This window comes from Vombatus ursinus, unplaced genomic scaffold, assembly GCF_900497805.2.
Source record: "Vombatus ursinus unplaced genomic scaffold, bare-nosed wombat genome assembly UNPS02009205.1, whole genome shotgun sequence".
Classification (NCBI taxonomy): Eukaryota; Metazoa; Chordata; class Mammalia; order Diprotodontia; family Vombatidae; genus Vombatus; species Vombatus ursinus.
Window position 1 is genome coordinate 22,834,466 of NW_020948983.1, and position 27,593 is coordinate 22,862,058.

At 40.4% G+C, this 27,593-nt stretch overlaps 1 protein-coding gene across 4 annotated transcripts in view; it reads left to right on the forward strand.

Moving 5' to 3' along the window:
* The window catches only part of ADAMTSL3 (ADAMTS like 3), a 578,319-nt gene that overhangs the window by 222,501 nt on the left and 328,225 nt on the right, over positions 1 to 27,593 (forward strand). For all 4 annotated transcript variants that reach the window (XM_027851959.1, XM_027851956.1, XM_027851957.1 and 1 more), the window contains exon 4: positions 22,149 to 22,276. In XM_027851959.1, coding sequence (XP_027707760.1) covers positions 22,149 to 22,276 — 128 coding nt within the window. The remainder of the gene's footprint in view (positions 1 to 22,148; positions 22,277 to 27,593) is intronic.

Here is a 27,593-nt window from a genome sequence, read left to right on the forward strand (position 1 = left end):
ATTTAATAACCTACTGATTGTATGTTTTATGAACGAGAGCTCACTGTTTCATGTTGTTCAGCATGATAAATCTGTAGGATGCAGATATGTTGGGTATAGTGCTGCCAAACAGATATGGAAAAACCGAAGGGAACATGGAGCTAATTGGAACAGTGAGCAGTCTGGTTTTAATTTGTCTTTATTCCTGATGACAGACTGGGTGAGTTGCCAGGTACTGATGCCTTACTTTCTATGACCTGCCTTACCATGACGTTGATAGAAATACTATGATCAAGTTGACTGCTGAATGTGGGATATATCTGGTCATCTCAGGTCCAGTCCTCAGAACCCAGCAACTGAGGAGAGCATCGTAGATAACATGCCATGTTTTATCCAATTATTCAGATGTTAAAACACCAGTTCCCTTTCAAACTAAGGAAAGAACACTAGTGAAAGTGCATGTTAAGGTCTTTTCCTAGTCACCCAGCTGTTTTTCTTTTATTTTGCTACTGACAGTCTCCTCTGGAGGGAAGTTTGTGGTTGGTTTTTAGGTTTTTTTTTCTTTTTTCCCTCCCTACCTCCCTCCTTTTCCTCTTCTCTCTCTCTCTTCTCTCTCTCTCTCTCTTTCTTTCTCTCTCTCTCTTCTCTTTCTTCCTCTCTCTTTCTTTCTTTCTACAACTTAGGAATGAGATAAGTTGGCAAAGTAGAACATGGAAACCTGTGGCCTAAGTATCTAGTTCTAGTTGTTGTGGTTTATTCTTATGTTACAGTTTCCCTCATAAACTAACTCCAAAATTCTCAGCATTGGACTTGGGCACCAAGTACTACTTCTTCCCAACCCTCTCCTCAAAACAAAACAACCAACCATCCTTTACAGAGAAGGTCTCAAACTTGGGATTGATTATTCATAAATTAGGATATTTTAACATGTCAGAGTACCAACAGTGTTTGGTGCCATTTGGGGTTTAAAATTTGTAAATCTATTGGGGAAATTGGCTAGGATTGTGATGGGAACCCAAATTATTCGTCTGAAGTTTTAGGATCATAGATTTGGAATTGGAAGGGAGCTTAGAGATCATCTGGTCTGCCTTTTATTTTGCAGATGAGGAAGTTGAAGGCTTGGAGAGATTTAAGTGATTTTTTTCCCCTTAGATGTTAAGTGTTAGAGGCAGGGTTTGAACTCACATTCTCAGACTTTGGAGTCAATTAATGTTCTTTCAAATATGTCATGTTGCTTTGAATCGTAGGTTGATTATTTTATTTGTCATCCCTAATTCAGTCAGATGCCCTGCATCTACTGGGAGGTCACTTTGTTTTTGTCTGCAGTTCAATGGAGTAAATTGCTAACAGTTGAGATGGTGTCATGCTGGGGTGTGAGCAAAATGGAATAGAACAGACTGGGAGAATCCAAGATTACTAAGAGTTCTCCCCAGAAGAACTAACAAATATCTCCTGTGGGCATATTAGGGGTAAAGCACAGGTGGGTGAGCTAAGGCAAAAAGGAGAAGACAGGTATTTATGAGTAAAATAAAACATTATTTTTACAAACATAATCTCATTTGAGACTCACAACAGTCCTGTAAGATACAGTTTTGTTACACTACTTTTGCAGATTCAGGAAGTGAGACTTTGAGAGTGTGAGTTGCCCAGTCACACAACTAGTATATGTTGGAGGCAGGATTTAAAACCAGGTCTTCCTGACTCTAAGGCCAACCTTACGAGGATACTGTGCCACTCATAAAGGGCAGAAGGTGGGTTGGGTGGAGGAAAGGAATGGTATTCTAGGCAAGGAGAATAATGAATCCTGGATGTAATTGCAGGTCATTTCTATGGTGGGGAATGAGCTATTGCAGAAGTTAATTTTTCTAATAACAGAAGCATAATCGTTAACTGTCAAAACTTGTTTTATTTTACCTATTTTTATGATGGTGTCTCTCAAGCATATTACATTTCTCTGCCTTCTTATACAGAGTATAAACATGAGCTGCTATTATAAGTGAACTCTCCCGTGATGACTCAGAGTCATCATTATGAATGTTAGGCATTGTTCAACCAGTTCTCCCCTACTGCAGGTATGGGCAACTTTGTAAAGACCCTAACGTCAAAATGATGTTAGTTGAATTTGATTTTTCCATTGAAGCAGTGTTTTGGTAGAGGGTTTTATTTCTGGCAGACTGCTTGATACCTAGCTTATTAGTAACCACAAATGCTATATTCAGTTAACTACTCAATCAAATAAATGTCTGATTTGTTAAACACAGATTATGTACATATATTACATATATATAATGCCATATAGTATAAAGTTTTCACATGCAAATATATGTAATATATACACATTATATAATATATATATATGCACATATATCTATATGAGAGAGAGAGAGAGATAGTGTGTATATGTGTAAGAAATAAAGGGGTTGGGAGGATTTCATCAATATAGGAAACTTCTTTTGAGAAAACTCTATCAAAGCAAACAGACAACTGCTCTGCAACTTTATAGCCTTAGAAAATTACTTGGGAGCACTGGGAGATTTAAGTACATTGCCCAGGGTCACACGGACACTGTGTATCAGAGGTGGCACTCAAATTGAGGTCTTCCTGGCTCTAAGGTGGATCTTCTATCAATTAAACAGGTCCATGTAACAATTAGTCATTTGATTCATAATGCATTAATTCATCAAGCACTTAGTGGCTACTTTTTGCAAGGCACAGTACTACTATGAAGTTATTTTACTTCTTTTGATGGTATCAGATTGGAAAGTGAAGGAACACTTTTGTCAGGGTCTTGGAATTCAGGCTTCTTTAAAGGGTGGGGGTAGTATTGGCAGGAATCTTTGAGGAGACTTTTCTGCAGGGGAGATATGTGACCTTTTCCATACTTGGTGAAAAATTCATCATGGGGTATTTGTTCTCTTACCTTTGTTTTCTTTGCAAATTTCTGTGTTGCAAGAATGATCATTATTACTTACTGGCTGTCTGCTCTGTCTGAGATTGTATCCATTTCCTCAGAATTGTCTGGAAGACATAAATTGATTTGTGTGCAGCTTGCCTAAATATCCTAAGTAAAAACAATGGAAAGAAATGTCAGGATTCTGTTTATGAAATCAGCTGAAGCTGAGGATTGCCTGTTCTGTGATGCCCTTGAGACCTGCCTGCTGTAGGGGGTAGGGCTCTTTAATGGTCCTAGACATCCAAAATTTTGTCGCTGAAGTAGGGAAAGACTTGAGTCCAGGAGATCAGTTAGGAGGATGTTGAAGTGATCTACTCGAGAAGTGATCAGGTTCTAAACTAAGGCGGTAGCTGTGTGAGGAGTGAAAAGGAGCTGGAAGCAGGAGATGCCGTGAAGGAAGAAATGGCAAGGTTTGGCTTGGATGTGTGGGGTATGGGAGAGTGAAGAGTCCGGGATAATGCTGAAGTTATGAACCTGGGATACTGGAAGGTTGTTTGTGCCTTTGACTGAAATAATAAGGTTTGGAAGAGGAGAGAATTGGGGTGGAGGTGTGAGGTGGAAATAATAAGTTTAGTTTTAGATGTGTTGAGTTTGACATGTATCTGAGACATCCAATTTGAAATGTCAAATAAACAGTTGGTGATGTTGGACTGAAGCTCAGGGAAGAGGAGATGGTCTGTATAGCTATATCTATATTTAATCTGAATGCATATTTGATTTATTTATCTATAACTACATCCAAATCTTTATATTCTATGTCTATATACATTTACATATATACACATGTATGTGCATATATGCATATATAATTGTGTATATACATACACATATACATATATATACTCTCTCTAATATATGTGTATTCATTTATATATACACACATGTATACACACAGAGTTACATACATATATGGCCCATCTTCTCTCCTTTGAGCTCCAGTCCCATGTCACCAACTGCCTGTTAGATATTTTGAAGTGTATGTCCCACAATCATCTCATACTCAACATGTCTAAAACTAAACTTATCTCCCCTCCTCCAACTCTCCCCTCTATATAGATATCTAGACATAGATATGTAATGTTTATATGTGTATATATCTACATACCTGATGCATGTATACATATGTATACACATATGTAGATATATCTGAGCTATCTATATAAAGATAATAATTACACACTTGGGAGCTGATGAGTTCACTAATAGTGTGGAGAAAAGAGAAGAGGGTCTATGACAGAACTTTTGGGAACACCCAAGGTTAGGAGGCATGAAATGGATAATGAGCCAGCAAAGGTGATGAAGAAAGATCAATCTGACAGGAGGGAACCAGAAGAGTAGTGCATGAAAACAGAGAGGAAAGAATATGCAGGAGGAGAAGGTGATCAGCAGTGTCAAATGCAACAAGTGGGTAGGGAAGGATGAGGGCTAAGCACCAGATTTGGCAATTGGGAGATCCTCAGTAGCTTTGAAAAGAACAGTTTCAGTGGAGTGATGAATAAGAAGCCATATTGCCAAGATGGAAAAGGGAAGGAAAGTGAAGTCAGTGACACACGCAGATTCTTTGACCTTGCTTCAGGTCTATCTCCTCCAATTCTTCCTCCACTCAGCTGTCAAACTGACCATATCACTCTCCCTCTGCCATTCTCTAAACTCCAGTGCCTCCCTGTCACCTCTAGGATCAACTGTAAAATCCTGTGTTTGGCTTTTAAAGCTATTTATAACCTACCCTTGCAGTCTTATACCTTTCAGCCTGCCCCTGCCCTTACAAACTCTGCAATAAGGCAACTCCTGGCTGTTCCTTGAACATGACACTCCTGTCTCTCAACTCTGAATGTTCTCACTGGCTTTCTCCCACGTCTAGAACTCTCTCCCTCATTTCACTTTTCTGGATTCCCTTTCTTCCTTCAAATCTCAGCTAGAATCACATCTTCTGCAGGAAGCCTTTCCCATCTTAGGGTCTCCTTTCTGAGAGCACCTCTGTTTTATCATACACACACACACACACACACACACCCCTAATCCTAACCCTAAATGTGTGTGTGTGTGTGTGTGTGTGTGTGTATTAAATTTGTATATAGTTGATTGCATGATGTTTCCTCCGTCAGACTATGAGCTATTTGAGAGCAGGGACTGTTTTTTGTTTGGGGGCTGGATTTCTTTTTCTCCCTTTGGGTTTTGTATCTCCAGCACTTAACACAATTCCTGGCACAGAGTAGCTATTCATTAAATTCTAGTTGACTGATGACAACTTGTCAGCGCTATAGCAACTAAACCAATAACTAAACCAGCTAGCTGGTGTCAGAGGAAGAACTTGAATCTTGGACTTGCTGACTCTGAAGTTAGCTCTCTCTCCTTATATGTGGGAAGGGTTTTTATGCTGGTAGGGGATAACTGCAACTATTTTTCTTTTTTATTTTCTCTATTAAGAACAAACTAAAATTTCTTGCAGGAGCTGAGGGTTAAAAATAACTTGAAATAAATGATGCTAAATATTAGAATGAGTTATCAGAGAGGTCCAACAGTTGCTTTCCCATGGGATAAAAATCATCTGTCCGCAATTTAATCTAGAACCCAATTAAAATGTGTTCCTTCCTAGAGGCAGGCCACTGCCCTAGAAAGTTTTCAGATTTGCTGCCCTGGTGACCCATCCAATAACCACTATATAATTGACATCAGATTGACAAGTACATTGTTCAGACTACTATTTCCAAAATCAACAATCCCTTAACTTTTTTTTCTTTTTCAGTTCATGAAGTTTGTCAGCTTGACCAATATCACACAGCTACTAAAAAATGGTAACTAGGCCTCTTCTAGATTAGTGTTTGTCCTGTGGCACCAGTAGAGACTATAACTGCTAGAATAATTCAGAGAAAACAAGAATCACTGGGGATGCTATTAGGCATCCTGAGGAGATGAACCTTGATCTTGGTCCTTTAAGGAAGTGTAGGTTTTGAATAAGTGAAGAGAGTAGGGCATTCTGGGCAGAGGGACTAACAGAATTGTTGTTCATCCTTCATTCTCGAAAAGGACCAATGACATCGGGAAGGTGATGTCTTGACTCTCACGTGAATTGGATTTAAGTGAGTCCAAGCTGAGCGAAGTCATCAGCCTCACTCTCCTCTGGAGTCATCGAGTGGCAAAGAGTCAAGACAACTACCACCAAATTATGAGGCAGCATGGTACGGTGGAAAGAGCACTGGTGATCTGGTCAGAATATCTAGGTTAGTTCAGTGGAGTCAGGAAGACTTGAGTTTAAATCTGGTCTCAGACATTTACTAGCTTTGTAACCCCCGACAAGCTACTTAACTTCTGTCTGCCTCAATTTCCTCATCTGTAAAATGATGATCATAATAGCACCTACTTTGATGGGTTGTTGTGAGGATCAAATGAGATAATATTTGTAAATGTTAAAGTTCTATTCTATATAAATGCTAGCCACTGTCATCTTTATCGTTATTACCCTGCCACTAACACTACCTATGTAAACTTGAAGAAAACCATTTAACAGTCTTGTCCCCCAGTATCCTCATTAATTAGATGAGGGGGTTGACCTAAGTAGCCTCTGAGATTCATTCCAGCTCCAGATCCTGTGACACTGATGTGTGTGAACTGCTAGGGAAGTAAAACTTTACCCGCTCAGAGGGTCTGTGTTGGGGAGTGACAGGACATAAGACTGAGCAGGTAAAAGAGGTTGGTGGTGGATAGCGCTGAACTTCGGGTTCAGGTGTTTGTACTTAGATGAAGTAAGATGTACAGGGCTCCTGGAGTGGCTCACACAGGGATATGACATGATGAAAGAATGAGTTAGCCTGGCTGCAATGTGCAGGATGAGTTGAGGCCGAGTTGGAGGACAGAGGGAGGGACAAGAGGGAGGGAGGCCAATAATAACCTGTTGTCCGTCGTTGTATAGTTTGAAAGAAATTATGAGGTTGGGAAAGGGAATTGTTTTAGAAGAGAATTTTTGTGGTATTTTAAAAATGCCGATGGAAGAAAGAAGAGAGAGAATGTCAGACATTTCAAAATAAAGTAATGACATTAGGTAAATGAGGCTACTTTTATTTTAAAGTATTGCTGGGGGACAAATAGTAGAATTCTCACTTTACAGTCAAGAAATAAAGAAAATTAAAATGAAGTGTTTTAGTCAAGAGTCAGAGGCACTCCTAAAGTACAAAATATGTCTCTTTGTATACATCAGAGTGTATATAGTATGTGAGGTAGCTAAGGTGGCACTGTGGATAGAGTATTGGCCTTGGAGTCAGGTGGACCTGAATTAAAATCCTGCTTCATAACCTCACTTAGGAGTCACTTAACACTGAGGACTCCACTTAACCCCTTTCAGGTTGTTTTCCTCCTCTGTAATGTTGTTCAGTCATGTCAGTTATGTTTGACTCTTCCTTGGCAAAGATACTGGAGTGGTTTGCTAATTCCTTCTCCAACTCAATTTACAGATAAGGCAATGAAGGCAAACAGGGTTAAGTGACTTGCCTAGGGTCACATAAATAGTGTTTGAGATCAGATTTAACTCAGGAAGATGAATCTTCCTGACTCCAAGCCTAGCACTCTATCCACTGTGCCACCTAGGTGCCCCATCTGTAACAGGGGGAGAATAATAGTGCCTATCTCACAGTATTGTTGTGATCCGAGAGAGTTTACATAGTAAAGTACTTTGCAAACCTTAAAGTTCAATGTAAATGCTATATAGCAGTAGTAGTAATGTTCCAGTTTCTCATTATGGCAATGATGAACCCAGCTTTATCCATACAAACAGACATGTTTTGTATTCCTGACTCTTTGGACTTAAATCCGTCATTAAAATTTTCTTTCTTGACTTTAAAGTAGATATTCTGTTACTCCCTTAAGAACACTTTTAAATGCCAGTGGCCTTATTCAGATAATGTAATTAATTTTAAAATGTGGAGCACTGAGCTCTTAAAAAGCATTGTATTAACTTAAGGTATTACTATTAACTAACATCAGCAGTCTTCTCTATTGGATTTGTCTTAAGTTCCCTGTGGTTACTGTGGGTAGAATTCTTGGAACAGGCAGATCAATGCAACAAGTAATATATCACAGCCTGGACAAATCCCCAAGCTATGAAAACCTAAGGCTCCAAAGCTGAAGGCCCCACCCTGCTCTTAGCCTGCTGAATGACCCTCAGCATTTCCTAGAAATAGCCTAAAGACACAAAACTGGGAGGGATAGTTAATAGGCTGGATTACAGGATAGAATCAGCATGCCGAAACATTTCTGAGGCCTGGAATGATGGCCTAAAACTAACAAGAGAAAACTCAATAGGGAAGGATAGAAAGCCCTGCATTTGGGTTAAAAGAAAAATTACACATGACCTTTAGCTTAAGTTAAGTCTCTTAAATCCTGAGATTTAGTATAACTGCCACTCATTTGAAAATAACGTCAGGGTTTTAGTTGAATAAAAGCTAAAGTCATTGTGAGTCAACTACTGTTATGGTTAAGTCTAGTGAGCAGCCAGAACAATGGAGTAATAATGTACAAGGTATCCCAAAAGTCTTGATGGAGTTTTCATTTTTGATAGAGCATAGACGTGCCAGCCTACCTTCTTTTTAAGCTGAAAACCCCCCTCATTGTTATACCAAACTCTGGACTGGTCACATCAGACCTGAGTCTCATTTTCAGTCCTGAGCCCACCATTTTAAGGAGGGCATTGAAAAAACATGAACAAGTTTGGTTTATGAAAGAGAATAATGCCCACAGGGGTCATGACAGCTAACTTCACCTATTTGCAAGGTTGTCTTGTGTTAGAAGATATTCTTTTTAGCTCCAGAACAAAGATCAGGATGCAAAAATGCACAGGAAGGATGATTTACAGTTGCCCCCAAATGAAAGGATTATTTTGTGTGAAGTGGTGACCTCCTTCTGTGTTCAGACGCAGCCTGGATGGGGACCTTTTCTTACATGTACATGGAATAGGGACCCTATCATTGGACAAATTGTCCAGATATTTAAATACAGCAGTTAGATTTGCCCCTGACTCTTTTATTCAGACTAAATTAATAAACAGGCATTTACTGTTCACCTACTTTGTAATCCATAAACTGGGAAAGAGCAAACTTTGTTGGCTTGGATTAGCCTTCAGGTACCTTCCCCCTCCATTAGAATTTCTTTTTAAAAATTATTGCTATCTTTTGTTGTTACAATACCTAAACTTCCCCCTGTATTTCTCCCTCTCTTGTCTCCCAGGGAGCCATCCTACAAAACAAGAATTCTTAAAAAGAGAAAGAAGAGGAAAACAGTAAATAAAACTGATCTAGGAATCTCTAAACTCTCTTTAGGTACAGAGAAAGTGATGGTCATTGGCTGGGTCTGCTTTTGGTCAGTAAGCGAGGTCCCAGTTGAGGGGTCTTCCCAGAGTGATCTGCTTGAGGGTTGTAAGCCTCCGTGAGAGGAATTCACCTAAGTAAGACAGTTGTTTGGATATCCTGGCATTCCCTGAAGGGAATTGGGTCCTTGGGGGAACTTGGGCCCATTTCCTAGCTCAGAGGTTTCCCAAATCTCTCTGGTCAGCCTGAGCAGAGGATAGACCCCTTGTTATAGCTGAATGGTAGATGAGTGAAAGCAGTCCGCTCCATACTGTCCTTGTTCAGTTTGAATTGATAAGGGTTTAGTAATCAGATATGTCTTATAGGCTGAACAGGACGTAGAAAACTGACCCAAAGGCCAGGCCAATGTATTGAGGTGTCATCGATTGACACAGGGTGGCTAAATCCATAAATGCCCATTGATGGAGCATCCTGGTGCATAGTGATAAAAATCAATCCATTCTTCACTCATCCACTAAAGTGATGTTTCTAAAACACAAGTCAGATCATGTCACCTCTCCCCTCCCCCACCAGTAAATCCCAGTAGCTTCCAGTTGCCTCCAGGAGCAAATACAAAATGCTCTATTTGGCATTCAAAGTCTTTCATATCCCACCTCCCTCCTCCCTTTCCAATCTTCTTACACCTTATTCCCCAACACATACACTTCAATCCAATGACACTGGCCTCCTAACTGTTTCACAAAGAGGACACTCCACCTCTCAGCTCCAGGCATTTGCTCTGGCTGTCCTCCATGCCTAGAATGCTATCCCACCTCACCTCTGACTACTGACCTCCCCGGCTTTCTTTAAGTCCCAACCAAAATCCCTCCTCCTTCATGAAGTCTTCCTTAACCCTTCTTCATTCCAGTACCTTCCCACTGTTAATTACTTCTTATTTATGCTGTAGTTCACTTACTTTATATATGTATTTGTATATTGTTTCTCTCCCACCCCCATTAGATTGTGTGTGTGTGTGTGTGTGTACACTTTGTTCAAGCTCTGTAGCTCTGGGCTCCTGCCTTCCTCCAGATTCCTTCCCCCGTGTGTCTGTCCACACTATTATGTGGGGGCATGTTCATATTTAAAGAACATAAATTGATGCTGTTGCCAGATTTGGTCAGGGGGCCCTGGGCATGGTACTATCCACTCACGGTAGAAACTAACCCTCTTTTGATCTTGTAACCTGATCTGATAGATTTCCAGATTACAGCCTTGACCCTGGAACATCCAAACCGGGGTGATGGCTCGGGGGGAAAATTACCTTCTTGAACCACCTCCCTCCTTGACCTCCAGTGAGCATTCTCAAGGGAAGATCTCCATAGAGTAGGTAGGGGGAGTAAGCACACTGTACCTGCTGATTTCTCTCACCTGTCCTTGTTATGTGGTAGGTGATGGATTGCCTGTGGCAAACTTGGGACCAGAGTCCCACAGGATGAGCAAGCACATATGGAGTGTGAGTTCCATTGTGCATGTATGTTTGTGTGGGGGGAGCTTCTGAAGTGATGGGATCCTTTAGGTGTTTTATAGCGGGGAAACTGGTGTCAGTTCTGACCCTCCTCTAGACCAGATAAAAGGGAACATTCCATCTAGTTCAACTGATCATCGCCCATGTGCAAGATGCTTCATTTATTTCAGATTCTGAGCACATTTGAAATGCCAGCGCTCTGCCCTAGCCTTACACCTCATCACCCCTTCCCAACCACTCCACTATCTCCTGGCCTCAAGTTTCTCCCTCCACTCAGCAGTCAGTGATCCTCTTATGGAGAGTCTGATCCCATCACCACTCTGCTCAGTAAACCCTAGGTTCTCCCTGTTGCTTTCAGGATCAAATGGAAAGTCCTTTGTCTGGCATTTGGTGTTCTTCACAAGACTCCGCTCTCCTTTTCCAGTCTTTCAGCCTACTCGGCAGTGCAGCCATCCTCTCCTGCTTGCTGTCCCTCACATGCTTTATTCCATCTCTTGTCTCTATATCTTTGTACTGGCTGTTCCCCAAACCTGAAACACTTTCCTTCTCAACCTCCACCTCTTAGAAACTCATCCTTTGAGACTCAGCTGAAGCACCACCTCTTCTACTGGGGCTTTTCTGCTCCCACTCCTTCTGCCCCTGCCATTTCCTACTTCTAAGATTACCTTCCTTCTACTCTATATTTATCTTGCAGGTTCTGATTTCTGTGTGTCATCTCCCTCATTAGAATGCAGGCTTCTTGAGGGCAAAGGCTGTTTTTACTTTTTCTTTCTTTGTATCCCCAGAGCTTAGGACTGTTTCCTGGCACATAGTAAGTGATTAATAAATGCTTGTTGCTGCCATAATGACAGCATTGCCAGTGCAAAATCCCTAAAGAACTCTTGAAACAACATAGGACTTTTATAAAGGCCGATGTGTTTGTGGAATTTGGGGGCATGCAGGTGACTTGACAAGCCAGGAAATTAATGGAGTGTCACATTTCCCATCCCTAGGAATTCTTTCTGTTTTTACTGAGAGGGCATGCTCTGTCATGAGCCTCTTGTACCTATTTTCCTCATCAGATTCACCCTCCATTTGAGGTTTATGCTGGTTCCATGCATAGCCATCAGCTAGAGCCTCCTCTGATTTCAGGGTAAGTGTCATTTGGGAAGGTGAAGCTCACCAGACATCTGGCCCCAGACAAGGCAAAGTCCAAGGCAAATGTTGCTAATGCAATTTTATTTTTATTCCATGAACTATCCCAGAGTACATGTTGGAAAAATCTCAATTTAGGCCCCCTGGTTTACTAATTCCAATTTCCATGGTTTGGTTGGTTTAATTTACAATTCTGATGCCCCTGCACAGCCAGTTTTTAAAAGCTGTTTTTATTATGGTGTTATTATTAAAATGTTGAAGCAGTTAAATCTACAAACCAATCCAGTTTCAGAAAATCCAAGCCCCCTGGCTAAAACTACATCTAAATGCAGGGATTTGGGGTGGGGCCTGGGGGTGGAGGAATGGGCTCTTACTGCTACTGGCAGAATTCCATTAGCATGGCCTCTATTCTTCCTAAGTCAGCCAAATGAGTCCTCAAGCGTGCAACTGGTACAGATTCTAGTTTCAAAGAATAGGAGGCAGTTGGTTGTCTCCCCTGTTGGAGACATTCTAGGGAAGGAGATGGCAGGGTTTCCTTCAACATTTAATTATTCCTTTAATTGCCCTTACTATCAATAAGCTTCTCCTTTTATTCTTGGATGGACCACAAGTTTTCTCCTTTAGGAAGACACTACTTTATTTAAGATGATCTAATCCCAATAGAACTTTACCAGAAACAGGAAAATTCAACTATCCAGTTAGTATTTTGATAAATAAAGACTATAATCAGTTTTTATTTTAGCTTGATCTTTCATTAATTCAAGGTGTTAACAAAGTAGATTATTAACTCTGTGGCTTTGTAGCTGCAGTGTTCATAATCTAATATCAACAACGAACAAGCTAAGTCTGTAAATTGTGAAACTATGAGCTTGTGTACATTCTTTTTGTTCATTTAATGTATCTGGCTTTTATCCTGCCATGATTTAATCCAGTGTGATTATTTTATGAAGCTTTTCTTGTATTATCTTTTTTTTTTAAGCCAGTATTCTTGGGGGAAGGAGAGAAAGGGTTAAGTTGGGTTTTAAAGAAATGGTCATAGAATGTCAGAGTCAGAAGAGAATTTGAAGATCATCTATTTATCTATCTATTTTGAAGCAGTGGAAACAAAGACCTGAAGAAAAAAAGCCATTTTCTTAGTCACTCAGCCACAAAGTGGCACTTCTAAGGCTACAATCCCAGGTCTCCTGGTTCCCAGTCCAGGCCCCTCGGCATTTCTGCCACTTCTTTCCTACCTAGATATGTCCAAGAATGACAGTAGTAAAAATTCAGGCATAACTCCTCAGTATCCAAGGAGAGCCACTTTGAACACTGTCCTGACCCTGAGAGCCTTTGCTAAGCTGAGCTATATTAATGTGTGTTTAGGCCTAGAAGTAATTCTCATATGTACAATCAAAATAATGTGATGGAAGAAAGCAAAAGGGAAGGATAAAGATGCTCATTTATGTAAGGGGAGCTACCTCTCATGCATGCTCAGGGGAGCCCTGCAGGAGTTGGGGAATCTTGACCATAGTCCCTGCTAATTATTAGCAGGGGAAGTCTTAGAACCAATATCTCCTGATACCCAATCCAATCCTTTTTTTTTTTTTTTTGGTGACCATCCATCATGATGTACTTTGACTAGAATCATATGTTTTTGGTTCCTTCTGGACTGTGTTCTCTGTTTTTGGGTCACACTCTACCATTAGTACAAAGGAGGATTTTAATTTCCAGTACAGCTTGTGCTCTTATAACAGAAAGAGAAACCGATTTCCTTTCCTTGAATGGAAAGAAGACCTGGATTTGAGCTTAGGAAATTGTTTGTTCTTTCTTAGGCCAGGTCAAAGGTGATACGGATCAGTAAATGAGATCTGACTAGGGATATTCCCCCAACCCCAATCCCCAGAACAACTAGTACAAACCTGTTCTAATATTTAGTATCCTCAGTATATTTGCTTTGGAATGAATGTGGAAAGTTGACCCACAGAGATGCTAAGATTTTTTTTTTTTACAGATTGAATTTAGTGACTGTGAAAATTGCCAGAACAAACTCAGATAAAGAGGTTCTAGAAAATTTATAGAATAGACCAAGCAAACATCTTATCCACCCTTTGTCTCCCACTCTTTCTGCTCATGTGCTTGATGGATGACTCACTGTTCCCTAAATGTGCCTCCTAGTCTTCCATCTCCACACTTTTGTTCTATACCAGTATCCCCTCATCACCTCTGCCTGTGGGCTTCTTACCCCTCCCTTGAAACTCACTTTAAATGTCACCTGCCCTATGAAGTCTCACTTGAATCCTTTATTCCCTACTAAATCTGAAAGTCTTTTCTTCTAATTACAGAGCACTTGGTATTCCCATTGTACACTCACTAATTTTTCATTTGTATTGTAGTATTTATCTGTGCTTCTGGAGTCCAGGAACTATGTCTTATTTATATTAATATCTCCTCCAAGTCCAAGCACAGCACATTCATTGCACATAGTAAGCACTCAGTAAATGTTTGAATTTATGTTCTCTGACTCCAATCCTTGGGTATTGTAAATGCATGATTAAAGTGAACTACTGGTTGTTTTCAACCTAGATTTAGAGCAATATCTCTGTTGCCAAAAGTGCAAATTGGAGGTAGTGTTTCCTATGTATATGGTTGGTTATTGTCCTTTCTTTCTTAGAGGATCAAAATGATATCATTATGGTGGGTCAAGGTACAGTGTGTCTGACTATGGTGGATGACACCAATAGAAGCTCAGAAGGGTCTACCACAGTTTGGGCACAAATAGTCCATATCAGGGCAGCTCGATGGTGCAGTGGATAGAGCACTGGCCCTGGGGCCAGGAGGACCTGAGTTCAAATGTGACCTCAGACACATAACACTTACTGGCTGTGTGACCGTGGGCAAGTCACTTAACCCCATTGGCTGACTAAAAAAACAAAACAAAACAAAACCAACAACAAAACAAAAAAAACCAAATAGTCCATATGAACATTTAGAATGGAGATATCTCTAAATTTGCACATCACATGTTTCTTTTGTTCTTTTGAACTACTGCAATTCTGGTTTGCTCATAGAGCATAGCACCTTCTTTGATGCATGCACACCAGGCTGGGTGGTCCTGTGTCAGTGTCTCCCATGTCTCACCATCAATTCCAAAGATCTTCAGAGAGACCTTGAGAGTGTCCTTGTATCGCTTATTCTGACCTCCATGTGAGCGCTTGCCTTCTGTGAGTTTTCTGTTAAATAGTTGTTTAGGCAAATGTACATTTGCTAGGTGGCACAGTGCTGGGCTTGGAATCAGGAAGACTCATCTTCCTGAGTTCAAATCTAGCCTCAGACACTTACTAGCTGTGTGACCCTGGATGAGTCACTTCACCCTGTTTGCCTCAGTTTTCTCATCTGTAAAATAAGCTGGAGATGGAAATGGCAAACCATTCCAGTATCTTTGCCAAGAAGACCCCAAATGGGGTCACAAAAAAAAATGGGACACGACTGAACAATAACAACATATACATATCTATGTAACCACATACATCCTATGGACATGCAAAATAACTTTTTGTTGCTTTCAAACAACTGGTTTATCTGACACTCCCGAAGTTATCAATTCTTAAATTCTTGGGGGTCAGTTATATGTAAGTAAGAAAGATATGATTTTGATTTTTAAATTCCTTATAATCCAGTATTCCAGAGGTGAACAACATATTTTACAGGTAAGGAAACTAACTAATGTAAAGGTTAAATGACATATTTAAGCCAAGATTATTAATGACTTATTTAGCCAGGATTGAGGATGGTGGTAATAACTGCTATGGATTGGTCACCTGACTCTTAAATCCAGTAGTCTTTTGTAAAACATCAGCTGGAAGAGCCTGATTTCCACCAGCCAGATCTGTTCACTTCCAAATTGTTGTTGGCCAGGACTCTTGAGATTGATTTAGGCCTTGGTAAGAATGTACCTAGAAAAGTGAGCCCTACAAAGTAACAATACAATTTTGCTATAGAAAGAGAGATTCTCTGTGGGATATCAACACATAGAGAAACATTGTGGTGTAATGGATAGAGTTGTTACACCCTGCAGTCAGGAAGACTGGAGTTAAACAGTGTGACCACAGGCAGGTTACTTAATGTCTCAGTGTCCTAGCGGAATCTCTAAGACCAAAAGTGACAGATGAGTTATAGATCTATATTGGTGAAAAGAGTTTCCATACCAGGAATTCTCCCCACTAAAGAAATTGCTGGTACAGACTACTTTCTACCCTCTCCCAAAAGAATTAGCACATAGACTTTAAGGAATTCTCAGCTTAGTAATGAACATACCAATCCAGCTGAAGCACCACTGCCAAGTATGTGGAAAATAAGGGGAATTATTAACTCAGTAATGCATATACAGATCTAGTAAAAGTTGAATTATATAATGAAAATAAAATTCTTGACAATAATCCTAAAATATGCAATACACATGCACCAGTCTGTTGCAGCTTTTTTTGGGGGGGGGGGTTGGGAAGAGCACTTAGAGATTTCCACAGAAGAAGCAAACCAGCCATTAATGCTAACAAAAAAAAAAAAGCAACAGTCCTTTATTTAAAAATTGCATTGAGCCCAACACAAGAGAAAATACTTAATTGGAGATACAGGGTGGGGGTGGGGGGAATGTGAGAACAGGAATAAGGGAAGAGAGGATGTCTTAGGGGTCATAGGTACCTAAAAGATAAAGCTACACCTGAATGTCCAGAAGGGCAGTATACCAGGATGCCAGCTTTTCATTACTCCTCTCTGAGTTGATACAGGTAGTCCTTAGTCACTCTCACAGAACTGAGCTGTTTGAGAAGAGAGCCTGGTGACATATATGTAGGGGAGAGCTTTGGTGTGTAGGCTGTCCGCGGAGAATCCACAAATGAGGAGTAGTCTGTGTGCCTGTGTTTGTCTGCATCTTGGGATTAGGAAACTGAAAATGAGAACCACTTGTGCTAGGTGTGAGCATGCTGCGACATCTAACAAATAAGGGACTACAAAGACCAATAATTAAGGATGTCATCAAAGATGTGTGTGATTGAAAATGATGAATGGTTGGTAATGCGACAAGAGCAAAGGATAACTAATGGACAGCCAGTGTGTTCCACAGGTATTCTTATGAAATCAAGAAAGAGCAAGGAGGGTGTCCCTGGCATCCTGGGTGCTCCCCCTGTGATGAACCTATGGGAAGACATGTAAAAGAGTAACAGAGGATGGGCTGGTGGAAGTGGGTTGGAATCTACTTTATTGGTGGTAACATCCAAATTAGTAAGCTACTTAACTATTAGCAATGAGTGCTGAGCCAAGATTGCCTCATAACACTTTGTATGAAGCCACATTGACTTACCAGAAGGTTACTTAAATGGTCTGAACATCCCCTTGAATTTAATTTTAGGCCTAAACAGAAACACTTTTCACTGTAGAATTATCGCCTATACAGATATAAGTCTTACGTAACAAAATATAAACAAAAAAAATTTTTATATGTGTAGCATTGAAAGGAAACAGGCCTTGGGCTAAGTCAGTTAATTTTACTGTTCCACTGTTTTCTCGTTTACAAAATGAGATTTAATGATCTTGGCTTCCTTTTTTGTGTAGATGATATAGCAGAAAACATGTTGAGACAGGAAGACACTTGGGGTTTGAATCCCATTTTAGACACTTATCTAACTGTGTGACCCATTGCAAATCACTTACCCTCCCAACCTCAGTTCCCTCATCTGTAAAATGGGGATAATTGTAGCACCTACTTCACAGGGTTTTGTTGTTGTTGTTGTCATTGTTGTTTTTCAGTTGTTTCCAACTCGTTATGACCCCATCTGAGGTTTTCTTGGCAAAGATACTGGGGTTTGCCATTTTCTTCTCCAGTTCATTTTACAGATGAAGAAACTAAGGCAAATAGGGTTAAGTGACTTGCCTAGGGTCACACAGCTACTTAAGTGTCTGAGGCTGGATTTGAACTCATGAGGATGAGTCTTGCCTGCACTTGAAGGGCTGTAAGAAATATCAAATGAGATAATACATGTAAAACACTTTGTAAACATTAAAGCATTAAAAAACAATTATGATGGATAGTGCTATCATAATATTAAATATAATAAATGCAATAGTTATGGATTATTATAACAATATTCAATAATATGGTATTGTAATATGTTATAATTAATATTATTATTATTTATTATCTGTGATTCTCCATGGTGGTATATGTTGAATGCTTTTCTCTTTGCCTAGCCCCACTTGAAGTTAGGGCTGGAGACATAGGGAGACTGGGAACTTTCCATTATTCTGGCAGAGATGTAATGGCCCCTAGTTCTGTGGGTACTAAAACCAGAAAGGAAAAGAGGGTCATCCATGAGACAACCTGGATTCACAAAGGATCAGAGGCAAAGAAGTAGGTAAGGAAGAGAGAGTAAAGGGCCAGAGGCCAAAGACCATTCATATTGTTATGGTAAAGTTGCATAGGTAACCTCTTAGATCCTTCCCAATCTACAAATCTATAAATAGGATCTGAGAAAAGGGAGAATCAGTCCAAGGTGAAAATAAGGGTCAGCAAAACTGGGGTAACTAGCAGGTCAAAGGAGGGCCTGAGCCTAGATGGAATTAATGATTTGTCTGGCTTCATGACTGGACACACCTGTGGCCTTTTAAGCCTGGGTGTGTGGGCTAGCTCCTGCCTCCAGATGAACTACAGCTGGGATCAGCTCATGCTCACCTCTGCTGCCTCCATGATGGGAGACAGCTGTGTCGAGATGACAGTGGGCTGAGCAGGAAGTGGGATTGACCTTTCGAAGAAAGAACTCCAATTTTCTTAGTTTATATAGTTATCAGAATGAGTGAAATCCATACAGACTTCAACAAAACCCATTTAAACTATGTTGCTGTTTTGGCAATACTGAAACACTTCCTTCTGGTAGAGTTTCTGTATTTTGTTTTGGTAGAACATGAATTTTGATTGTGTCATCTATTTTTAGTTTACCTTGGAAATTGTGAAAGGTGTGAGGCAGGTATATATTTGTCTGAGGGCCAGGAACCACTTAGGAACTTCTTTCTCGAAGATAGACAGTGATCCAAATCCTGTGACATCTTTTTTACCCTGATTTTCCTCAAACTCTCCAGAGTTTTAAACTGAACACACCCTCCTTTCTGAGCCCAACTCCCACCCTCACCCCACTTAGGGAGCAGCTCAACCTCCTTACCTCCCTTCCCCACTTCAGTATGATAACCGTTCAAACATCTGGAGATGCTATTTGGTCTTCCTTTAGTTTTCTCTTCTTGAAGCTAAATGTCCCCAGGTCCTTTAGTCAATATGCTAAGGATTCTAGCCTTTTCACCACCCTATTCACCCTCTCTAGACCCATTCTGTTGTAGCAAACATTTCTGATTGCCTTAAGTAGTGTCTCTGTCCTCTGAACTCTTCTAGCAATATCTCTGCCACCATCTGCCAAACATCTGTAACATTGCTGTCTACATAATTCATTTGGCAAACACTTGGCCTTGTGTCATTTTAGTTTTCTTGAACGACTAAATTCATGTGTCTGTCTTTTCTCTCCAACTAGATTGCAAACTCTGTGGTCACAGGCGTCTTTGTCTTCCACTTCTTTGATTTTCTCAGTGCCTCATATGATGACTTGATAGTAATATTGTGTATTCCAGAAAGATTTCGCAGACAAGGTAGAATTTGAACAGTGTCTCTAAGGATGAATAGTATTTATTTTGGTAGAGGAGGGCATTCGGGGAAAATGGAATAGGCCACACTCAGTGAGCTTAATTTGACAGGATGGGACAGGACTACATGCTGTCGTTTAAAGAGTTCCCAGTGTAATGCATTGCACTCCCACTGCAAAGACCATCTCAAGGTGATGTCCTTTGGCTGACCACTGATGCCAGCCTAAGCATCCATAACCCCAAGGCCTACTCTCTTGCCAACACTATATACTTTTACTTATGGGTGGTAGGAAATAAGACTTTTTATTTCTCTTTAGAATCAGGCACATTCTGGAAACAAACAATGTGTGTCTCAACTACTTGAAGTCTTTAGTTATGCTGAGTGTAGCCCAGAGTCAAAAAGGAGAAATTACATCTGTGCATTGAAAATAGAGAACATGAAATCCATGCTCCACAGCAACTCCACTTGGCTTTTGAGGGCACCTTCAGACCTTGCTTAGAGTCTCTTCCCACTTAGGGTCACACATATCTCTGCCAAGCTTGGAAATCAGGTTCCTGAGTCCACAGAAGATTAGAAGCAATGCATTAGAAAAGTGAGAACAACTAAATGTATACAATGGTATCTTAGTAAGGATGATTCTGCTGATTTCCTGGCCATGTACTGTTCAAAGAGATACCAGAACAATGATAGCAGCTGGTAGCCTAACAGCAAGGGAGAAGACAGAAAAAAATCCTCTAAAAATCAGAAACACTTCACAAAGCATAATAACCTGGAGCATTTCCTACAAGGTAATACACCCCCCTTTGTGAATTTGTCCATGAATACCTCACAAAAATAATAATTGCTAGAGTTGTAGAATTTTTGAACGAGAGGGAAACCTTGGATCTTTTAGTGATATGTACATTGATTATTCTTAGTTATGAAGAAAAGTTTAAATGATTTTTACGATACCCTGAGAAGTGGTGTAGAAGAGTAGTGGATAGGGGCAGCTAGGTGGCGCAGTGGATAGAGCACCAGCCCTGAAGTCAGGAGGATCTGAGTTCAAATCTGGCCTCAGACCAAACATTTGACACTAGCTGTGTGACGCTGGGCGAGTCACTTAACCCCAATTGCCTCACTAATAAAAATAAATAAATAAATAAATAAAGATGAGACGTGGATAGAGAGAGTTCTTCAAAATCTGGAAGTCCAGCCTGTGATGTATATGATGGGCCAGTCACCATCACCCAGTTCTTTAGACGAGTGGTATCATATTCAAGTAGAAAGAGATCTTTGTTGGCCTCATAGTGACTTGTTATTCAGTCGTTTCAATTGTGTCTGACTTTTTGTGACCCTATTTGGGGTTTTCTTGGCAGAGATAATGTAGTGGTTTGCCATTTCCTTCTCCACATCATTTACAGATGAGGAAACTAGGGCAAACAGGATTAAGTGACTTGCCCAGGGCCATATAATTGGATTTGAACTCAGGTCTTCCTGACTCCAGGCTCTTTACTCAGGAGCTACTGTGCCACCTACCTGCTCCACATTCTGACTTAGGAACCCACAATTCAACATTATTGTATTTTAATTTGTTAAGCATTTCCCAATTGCATTTTAATCTAGTTTGGGCCAAATTCTGGAGTTTTGTGGGTTGTTTCTGGCCTATAGGCTATGAGTTTGACACCTCTGCAGTTCTCTTAAGACTATAAATTGCATACAAAGTGCAGACCTACATTGATAGCATTAGTTCCTTACCCTACATTTCTTCCCTGTATTACTAAAACTATAGGTCTAGCCCCTATCCCTCTATTCCCTATCCTTTTATCCCAAACTCTCTCTACAAGGAAGGCAGAAAGTATGGACTTCATTTGATAGAGGACATAAATCATAGATTAGAACTGGCAGAGAACTCAAGGGTCATCTAGTTTTGACATATGGGGGAAATTGAAATGCACAGAGGCTAAGTGACTTGTCTAAGGTCACTCAGCTAGTAATGTACAGAGCTAGGTCTTGAACCCAGATTCTCTGAATTGTAAACTTTTTCCATTGCCTTCCCCTCCCCCTCCCCATTTCCATCTAAAATGATTAAACTGAAACAAATCCTGGTACTTAAACGGGTAAACTTCATTTGTCTGGAAAATTCATTCATGTGGAATTTCCATCCCCATTGGAGATGGAAAAATGAAATGTTACTATGTTTTGTTTGGGTCCAGTGTTTTCTCCCTGGGGAACATATGTTTGAAATTACAATGTAAATCTCTGGGTGGCAAAGTATAATGATGCCCTTTACAAAAATTCATTTTACAGAAAGCTCTGAGGAGCATATTTCTTCTGTTAAATGAGGTACACCTATAACACTTCTTTTTTTCTTCTTTTCCTCAGAGGTATGTTCTAAGGGAAAATAATTTGGCCTTAATCAAACTATAGTACTCATTGCTAGAACACCCTTAGGTTCTGAGAGTTATTTTCTGCTGTCATGTTCTCATGAGAAAATAATAATTTTAAAAGTTAAACATTTCAAAGATGTTTCACTTCCTTTGGATACCCATAGGAAAAGATAGGAAAGGCAGGGAGGACCCAGAAGACTTGAATATATTTACAGGAATTTTACATTCTATTCCTTGTCCTTTTTTGCCCTATTTGTAGACGTCAAGAATTACAAGGTCAGATGAAGAGAAGGATGGTGGCTGGGATGCCTGGGGTGCCTGGAGTGATTGTTCCCGGACCTGTGGTGGAGGAGCCTCCTACTCTCTGAGGAGATGCTTAAATGGAAGGTCAGTAGCAGGAGTGAACAGCAGTGTCTTGGGAGCACATTGGCATACTTTGCAAAATCAAATATTGTAACCATATAAACTCCAGTATGCCAAGCCATCTGAAGGTCTGGGTAATTATGATGCAATTCAACAGACAGTTATTAAGTGTCTATTGTGTGCAGGACATTGTGCTGGGTGCTATGAAATGGAAAGATGAATATTACCTAGGCCCTTCACTTAGACATTTTCTGGTCTATATAGAGAAAAAGATATTACCCAAGGAACTGAAATGAAAAATCAGATATAATATCTGAGAGTGAAGCACAGTGTTAGACTTGGAATCAGGAAGACCTGGGCTCAGGATCCCTCCAAGCTCTGTTGGGATGGGCAAGCGATTTGATCTCTCAACCTGAGTTTCCTTATCTGCAAAAGATGGAAATTAATCCCTGTACTAGGTAGTAAGGGCATCTAGGTGGCACAGTGGCTAGAGTGCTGAGCCTGGAGTCAGGAGTACCTGAGTTCAAATCCAGCCTCAGACACTTACTAGTTGTGTGACCCTGGGCAACTTCACCCTGTTTGCCTCAGTTTCCTCATCTGTAAAATGAGCTGGAGAAGGAAATGGCAAACCACTATAGTATCTCTGCCAAGAAAAACCCAAATGGAGTCATGAAGAGTTGGAGATGACTAAAACAACTGAACAACAACATAGTTAACAAAGTACTTTCCTCATACCAACATAATAAAGTTAGTGGTACAAGTGTTATTCTGCTCCCCGAGCCATTTAACTGATGAAAAAACAGGTGAAATAAAGCTATAAATATACATTTGAAGTGACCTTGAATGATTGACTAAGGAATTTGGACCTTATTCAATAGGCAGTATGGAGCTATTGGAAGAGTTGGAGCAGAGGAGTAATATGATTAAAGCATTATATTAAGATTATTACTTTGGCATTATTGCGTTGGATTCCTTGGAATGGGGAGATTTTGAGGTGGTGATAGCGAACCATGAGGTCATGATATGTATTTAAATGAGCTCTGGATCCAAGCCCCTGTGGCATTTGTCTCTGTCTTCCCAGGACATCATGCTATGATGAAATTGAGGCACAGAATATTGAATTGACCTGCCAAAGTAGATGATGGTGTTAGTTGGGAATTCAGGATTAGAACCCGAGTTTCCTGAGTCTTCTTCTTGGGTTCTATCCATTGGAATTAATTTCTTATTAAAATACTATGAATGACCCATTTATTGGAATAGAATACACTCCAGGTTTGCCAGAGAGAAATTAACAAGATTGTTTTTCCAAGTTTTTTAATATATTAGAAAACGTAAGTCTTTTTAAACATAACTCTAGAATGTGCATATATATAAACTTGTTTTTTAAAATCTCTGAATTAAAAATGAGATTCCATTTGCAAAATATTGAGTTTACTCTGAGGTTTTTTTGAATTCTTAACTAGGTTTTCAAATTCCATAAAAAAGATTGAAAAGGGATTTTGAAGAGATAAAAATATAATTCAATGCTCCATGGATTTGTTTTCATAAAGTTATTGTGTATGTAAAGGAGGAGGATGAGAGAGAGAGAGAGAGAGAGAGAGAGAAAGAGAGAGAGAGAGAAAGAGAGAGAGAGAGAAAGAGGGAAAGAGAGAAAGAGAGAAAGAGAGAGAGAAAGAGAGAAAGAGCTGAAAAGGGAATGGATGATCAGGAAGCAGAGGCAGCTGAAGGGATTACAGATACGATACTCTAGATACTTTGAGTGGGTGGGACCAGTGTGCTCGTCCAAAGGAAGCCCACAAACCACCTGAACCCTTTTTAGCTGACGATTATATCCGCATTTCTTTTGGGTAGATTGCATGTTGTGGAGAAGAGCCTTGAAGGGGGGAGAGGGAGATGTCAGAAGACCTGGGTTTTAGTCCTAGTTCTCCCTGATCTAGCCGTGTGCCCTGGCTCATTTCACCTCGCTGAGCCTAGCCTAAAGTGTCGAGGCTGATTAGGTAAACTCTGAAATCCCTTTCAGCTCTATTGTTTGATGTTTCCGTGGCCCACATTCACCATTCCTGCCCAACTTGACCGTGCTTCTGACCCATATTCCCTCAGCCCCCTTTGGACCGTCCACTTCAATTTAATCTCTCTTAAGTTCCAAGCTTACAGTTACATTGGGCAGTGTAGTCCCCTGGACATAGAGGCAGAAGACCAGTGTTCAAATCCCTGATCCGCCACTTGCTCCCCTATGGCCTGGGGCAGATAATTGAACCCCACCCCCACCCTTCACCACTTCACTTCTTCATCTGTAAAAAGAGGAGTTTGAATTCCTCAGATAAGCTCTGAGGTTCATCTGGCTCCAGTTCTCTGAGCCTGTGTGATGCAATGCCTCTTACAAGAAGGCCTCTCTGATCCCCATTGATGCTAGTGCCTTCCCTCCTTTTTTTTTTTTGGTATATAGGATTTTGTTTTGTTTTTTGCACATAGCTGTTTGCATGTTGTCTCTCCTATTAGACTATGATCTTTTTGAGAGCAGAGACTACTTTTTGCCTTTTTTTGTATCCCCAGTGCTTAGACCAGTGCCTGGCGCCCAGTAGGTGCTTAGTAAGTGCTTACCAACTGACTGACTGCCAAATAGTGATGCCTGCCTTCCTCAATACTTTACTTCCCCTGTGGTTTCCACACTTCCTGGACTGTCTGGGCTAATCTCTTCCTATGTTTTCCAGTTAGTTGGGCTCCACTGCTCTCTGCTGGTTTCCATAATGTTTGCAGGGTAAGTTGACCTCTTGTCCCCGGATGAGAATCCTGATAAAAATCATTTATTTAAAAAGTTTAGCAATGAAAGGGAAGTGGGAAGGAGGTAAGAGAGATATAGCAGTCAAGTGAAAGTTGTTTGAAGGGGAAATCTGAGTGCATTTGTAAGCAAGTGGAAATGAGCCAGTGAACAGGGAGAGATGGAAGAGGAAATAAGGAAGGGAGCAAGGTCCTGAATGAAGCAGCTGGGAGATAGGTGAGAACACAGGTGGAAGAATTCTTCTTAGAAAGGAGAAGAAATACTTCTCTTTCTCCTTATTTGTACTTTGTTTATATAACTTTATCCACTGACTTAGGTTCCAGAGAGAATGGAGGCAGGTGGGCTTCTACTGAAATAGTGATTGTATATGTTTGATGAAAACTGCCATAAGAACAAATTAGGGACCGTAAATTGCTGCTTTCACCTTATTGTAAGTCAACCAAAATAGATACATTTATGGTTTTGATTTATTAAAAATTACACTGACTCTATCCAGAATGTACTTTTCCTAAGTGCTATATATGCTTCTGGGATTTGGTCCAACACCCCTTCCAGACTATCCAAGTAGCTACCTAGCCTTTAAAAGCTAAAAAACCACTGACTTCTGATAGCAGTGACCTATCTAGGGGAAAGGTAAGACATTTGCCTGATGCATAATCCACTCCCCATTCTCCATTCCCTCCAAACTGTCTAGAAATGGTAAATTCATATAACTCATTTTTCTTTTCCAGTGGGTCATTCACTGTCACCTCATAGGCTTCTGGCCTCACGGCTCTAGTTTGCTAGGACTGGGATTGAAACTTGGAGCCATCAGATTCACATATGGCTGTCTTCATAGCAAAACCAGTATTTTGGGGTTCTTGCCATGTGCTTAGTCATATACATTTGGCAAAGCATATAGAATGAATTTTAGGATTGATGCACAGAAGCATAAAATATTACAAAGGAAAGAGAGCTTAAGATATAAATGATGAGTTTGGGTTGTTTACATGATTAAGAAGGTGCCCATTGAGATGAAGTGAGAAATGCTGGGGCCATACAGTCAGTTTATGGTGCAGCCCCAGTTAAAATCTAGGCTTTCTGACTTCTAGTCCAGTGCTCTTTTCACCATAGTAGTTCCCTTTGCCTCCTTCCATGTTCCTGTTGGGTGACGTGTTGTCGGTGGCAAACCCTATAGCTCTAGCGTAAATGTTTTAAGAGGGCAGCTAGGTGGTACAGTGGGTGGAGCGCTGGGCCTGGAGTCAGGAAGACATCTTCCTGAGCTCAGATCCAGCCTCACTTACTCGCTGTGTGACCCTGGGCAAGTCACTTAATCCTGTTTGCCTCAGCTTCCTCATCTATAAAATGAACCGGAGAAGGAAAAGGTGAACCACTTCAGTACTTTTGACAAGAAAACCCTAAATGTGGTGACGAAAGAGTCAGATGTGACTGAAACAACTGAACAACAACAGATGTTTTTAACTTTTTTGTATGTTGTGGCCCCACTGTAACAGTTTGGTGAATCATAAGGACCCCTTTCCAGATTAATGTTTTTGAATACATAAAATAAATTATATAGGATTACAAAAGAAACCAATTATATTGAAAAACTGGTATCATTATTTTTAAAGCAAATTTACAGACCTCAGGTTAAGAACCCCTGAGTTAGACTAATAGATGTTTTCTACACATTCCATAGCTCATTGATTAGAAATGGCATGGTTAAAAATCAATCAATCAACAGTTGGGTTTTTTTATTTTGTTTTGTTTCTAATTAAGTGCCTCCTGTAAATCAGGAGGCAGCTAGGTGTTAAGTGGGCAGATTGCTGGGCATGGAGTCAGGATGGCCTGAGTTCAAATCCAGCCTCAGACACTGAGCAAGTCACTCAACCTCTGTTTGCTTTAATCCATAGGAAAAGTAAATGACCAATTACTCCAGAATCTTTGCAAAGAAAACCCCACGGGCAATACTGGCATGCTATTGTCCATGGGGTCATGAGGAGTCAGACAGTACTAACATTCAGTCGAACATCAACAGCATGCATCAGGCACTGGTGCTGGGCACTAGGAACACAAGTACAAAGAATGAAACAACCTCTACTTGGAATGAACTGACATTCTAATGGGGGAGACAAGTACATATAAAATATATAAATGTAAAATGAATAAATAGAAATATATGCAAATTAGGTAAATACCAGGTAGTTTCAGAGGAAGGGCACTAGCAGAAGGGTACTTCAGAAAAGGCTTCATGGCAGAAGGTGGAGGCTGAGCTTCATCTCAAAGGAAGAGGGGGTTTTGGGGAGGCAGAGGTTAGGAGGCAGTTTCTGAATAAGGGAGGAGAGCTATAGGGTGGCAGCTTGAGTGTATGGTAGCCTAGTGAAGGTTTAAAAGAAGTTCAGGATGGTGGAAACTTGGGCATGGTTGTAGGAAGTAGAGAAAGCACCAGCGGAGGTTCAAGATTAGAGAAAGAGAGGGGATGAAAGGGGATGCAATGATCCAATGTTATCTTTAGATAATATGAATTTGTAATGTGCCCATCAGCACATTAGAGACTTTCTCCAGCTTTGTTCAACAGTTTGT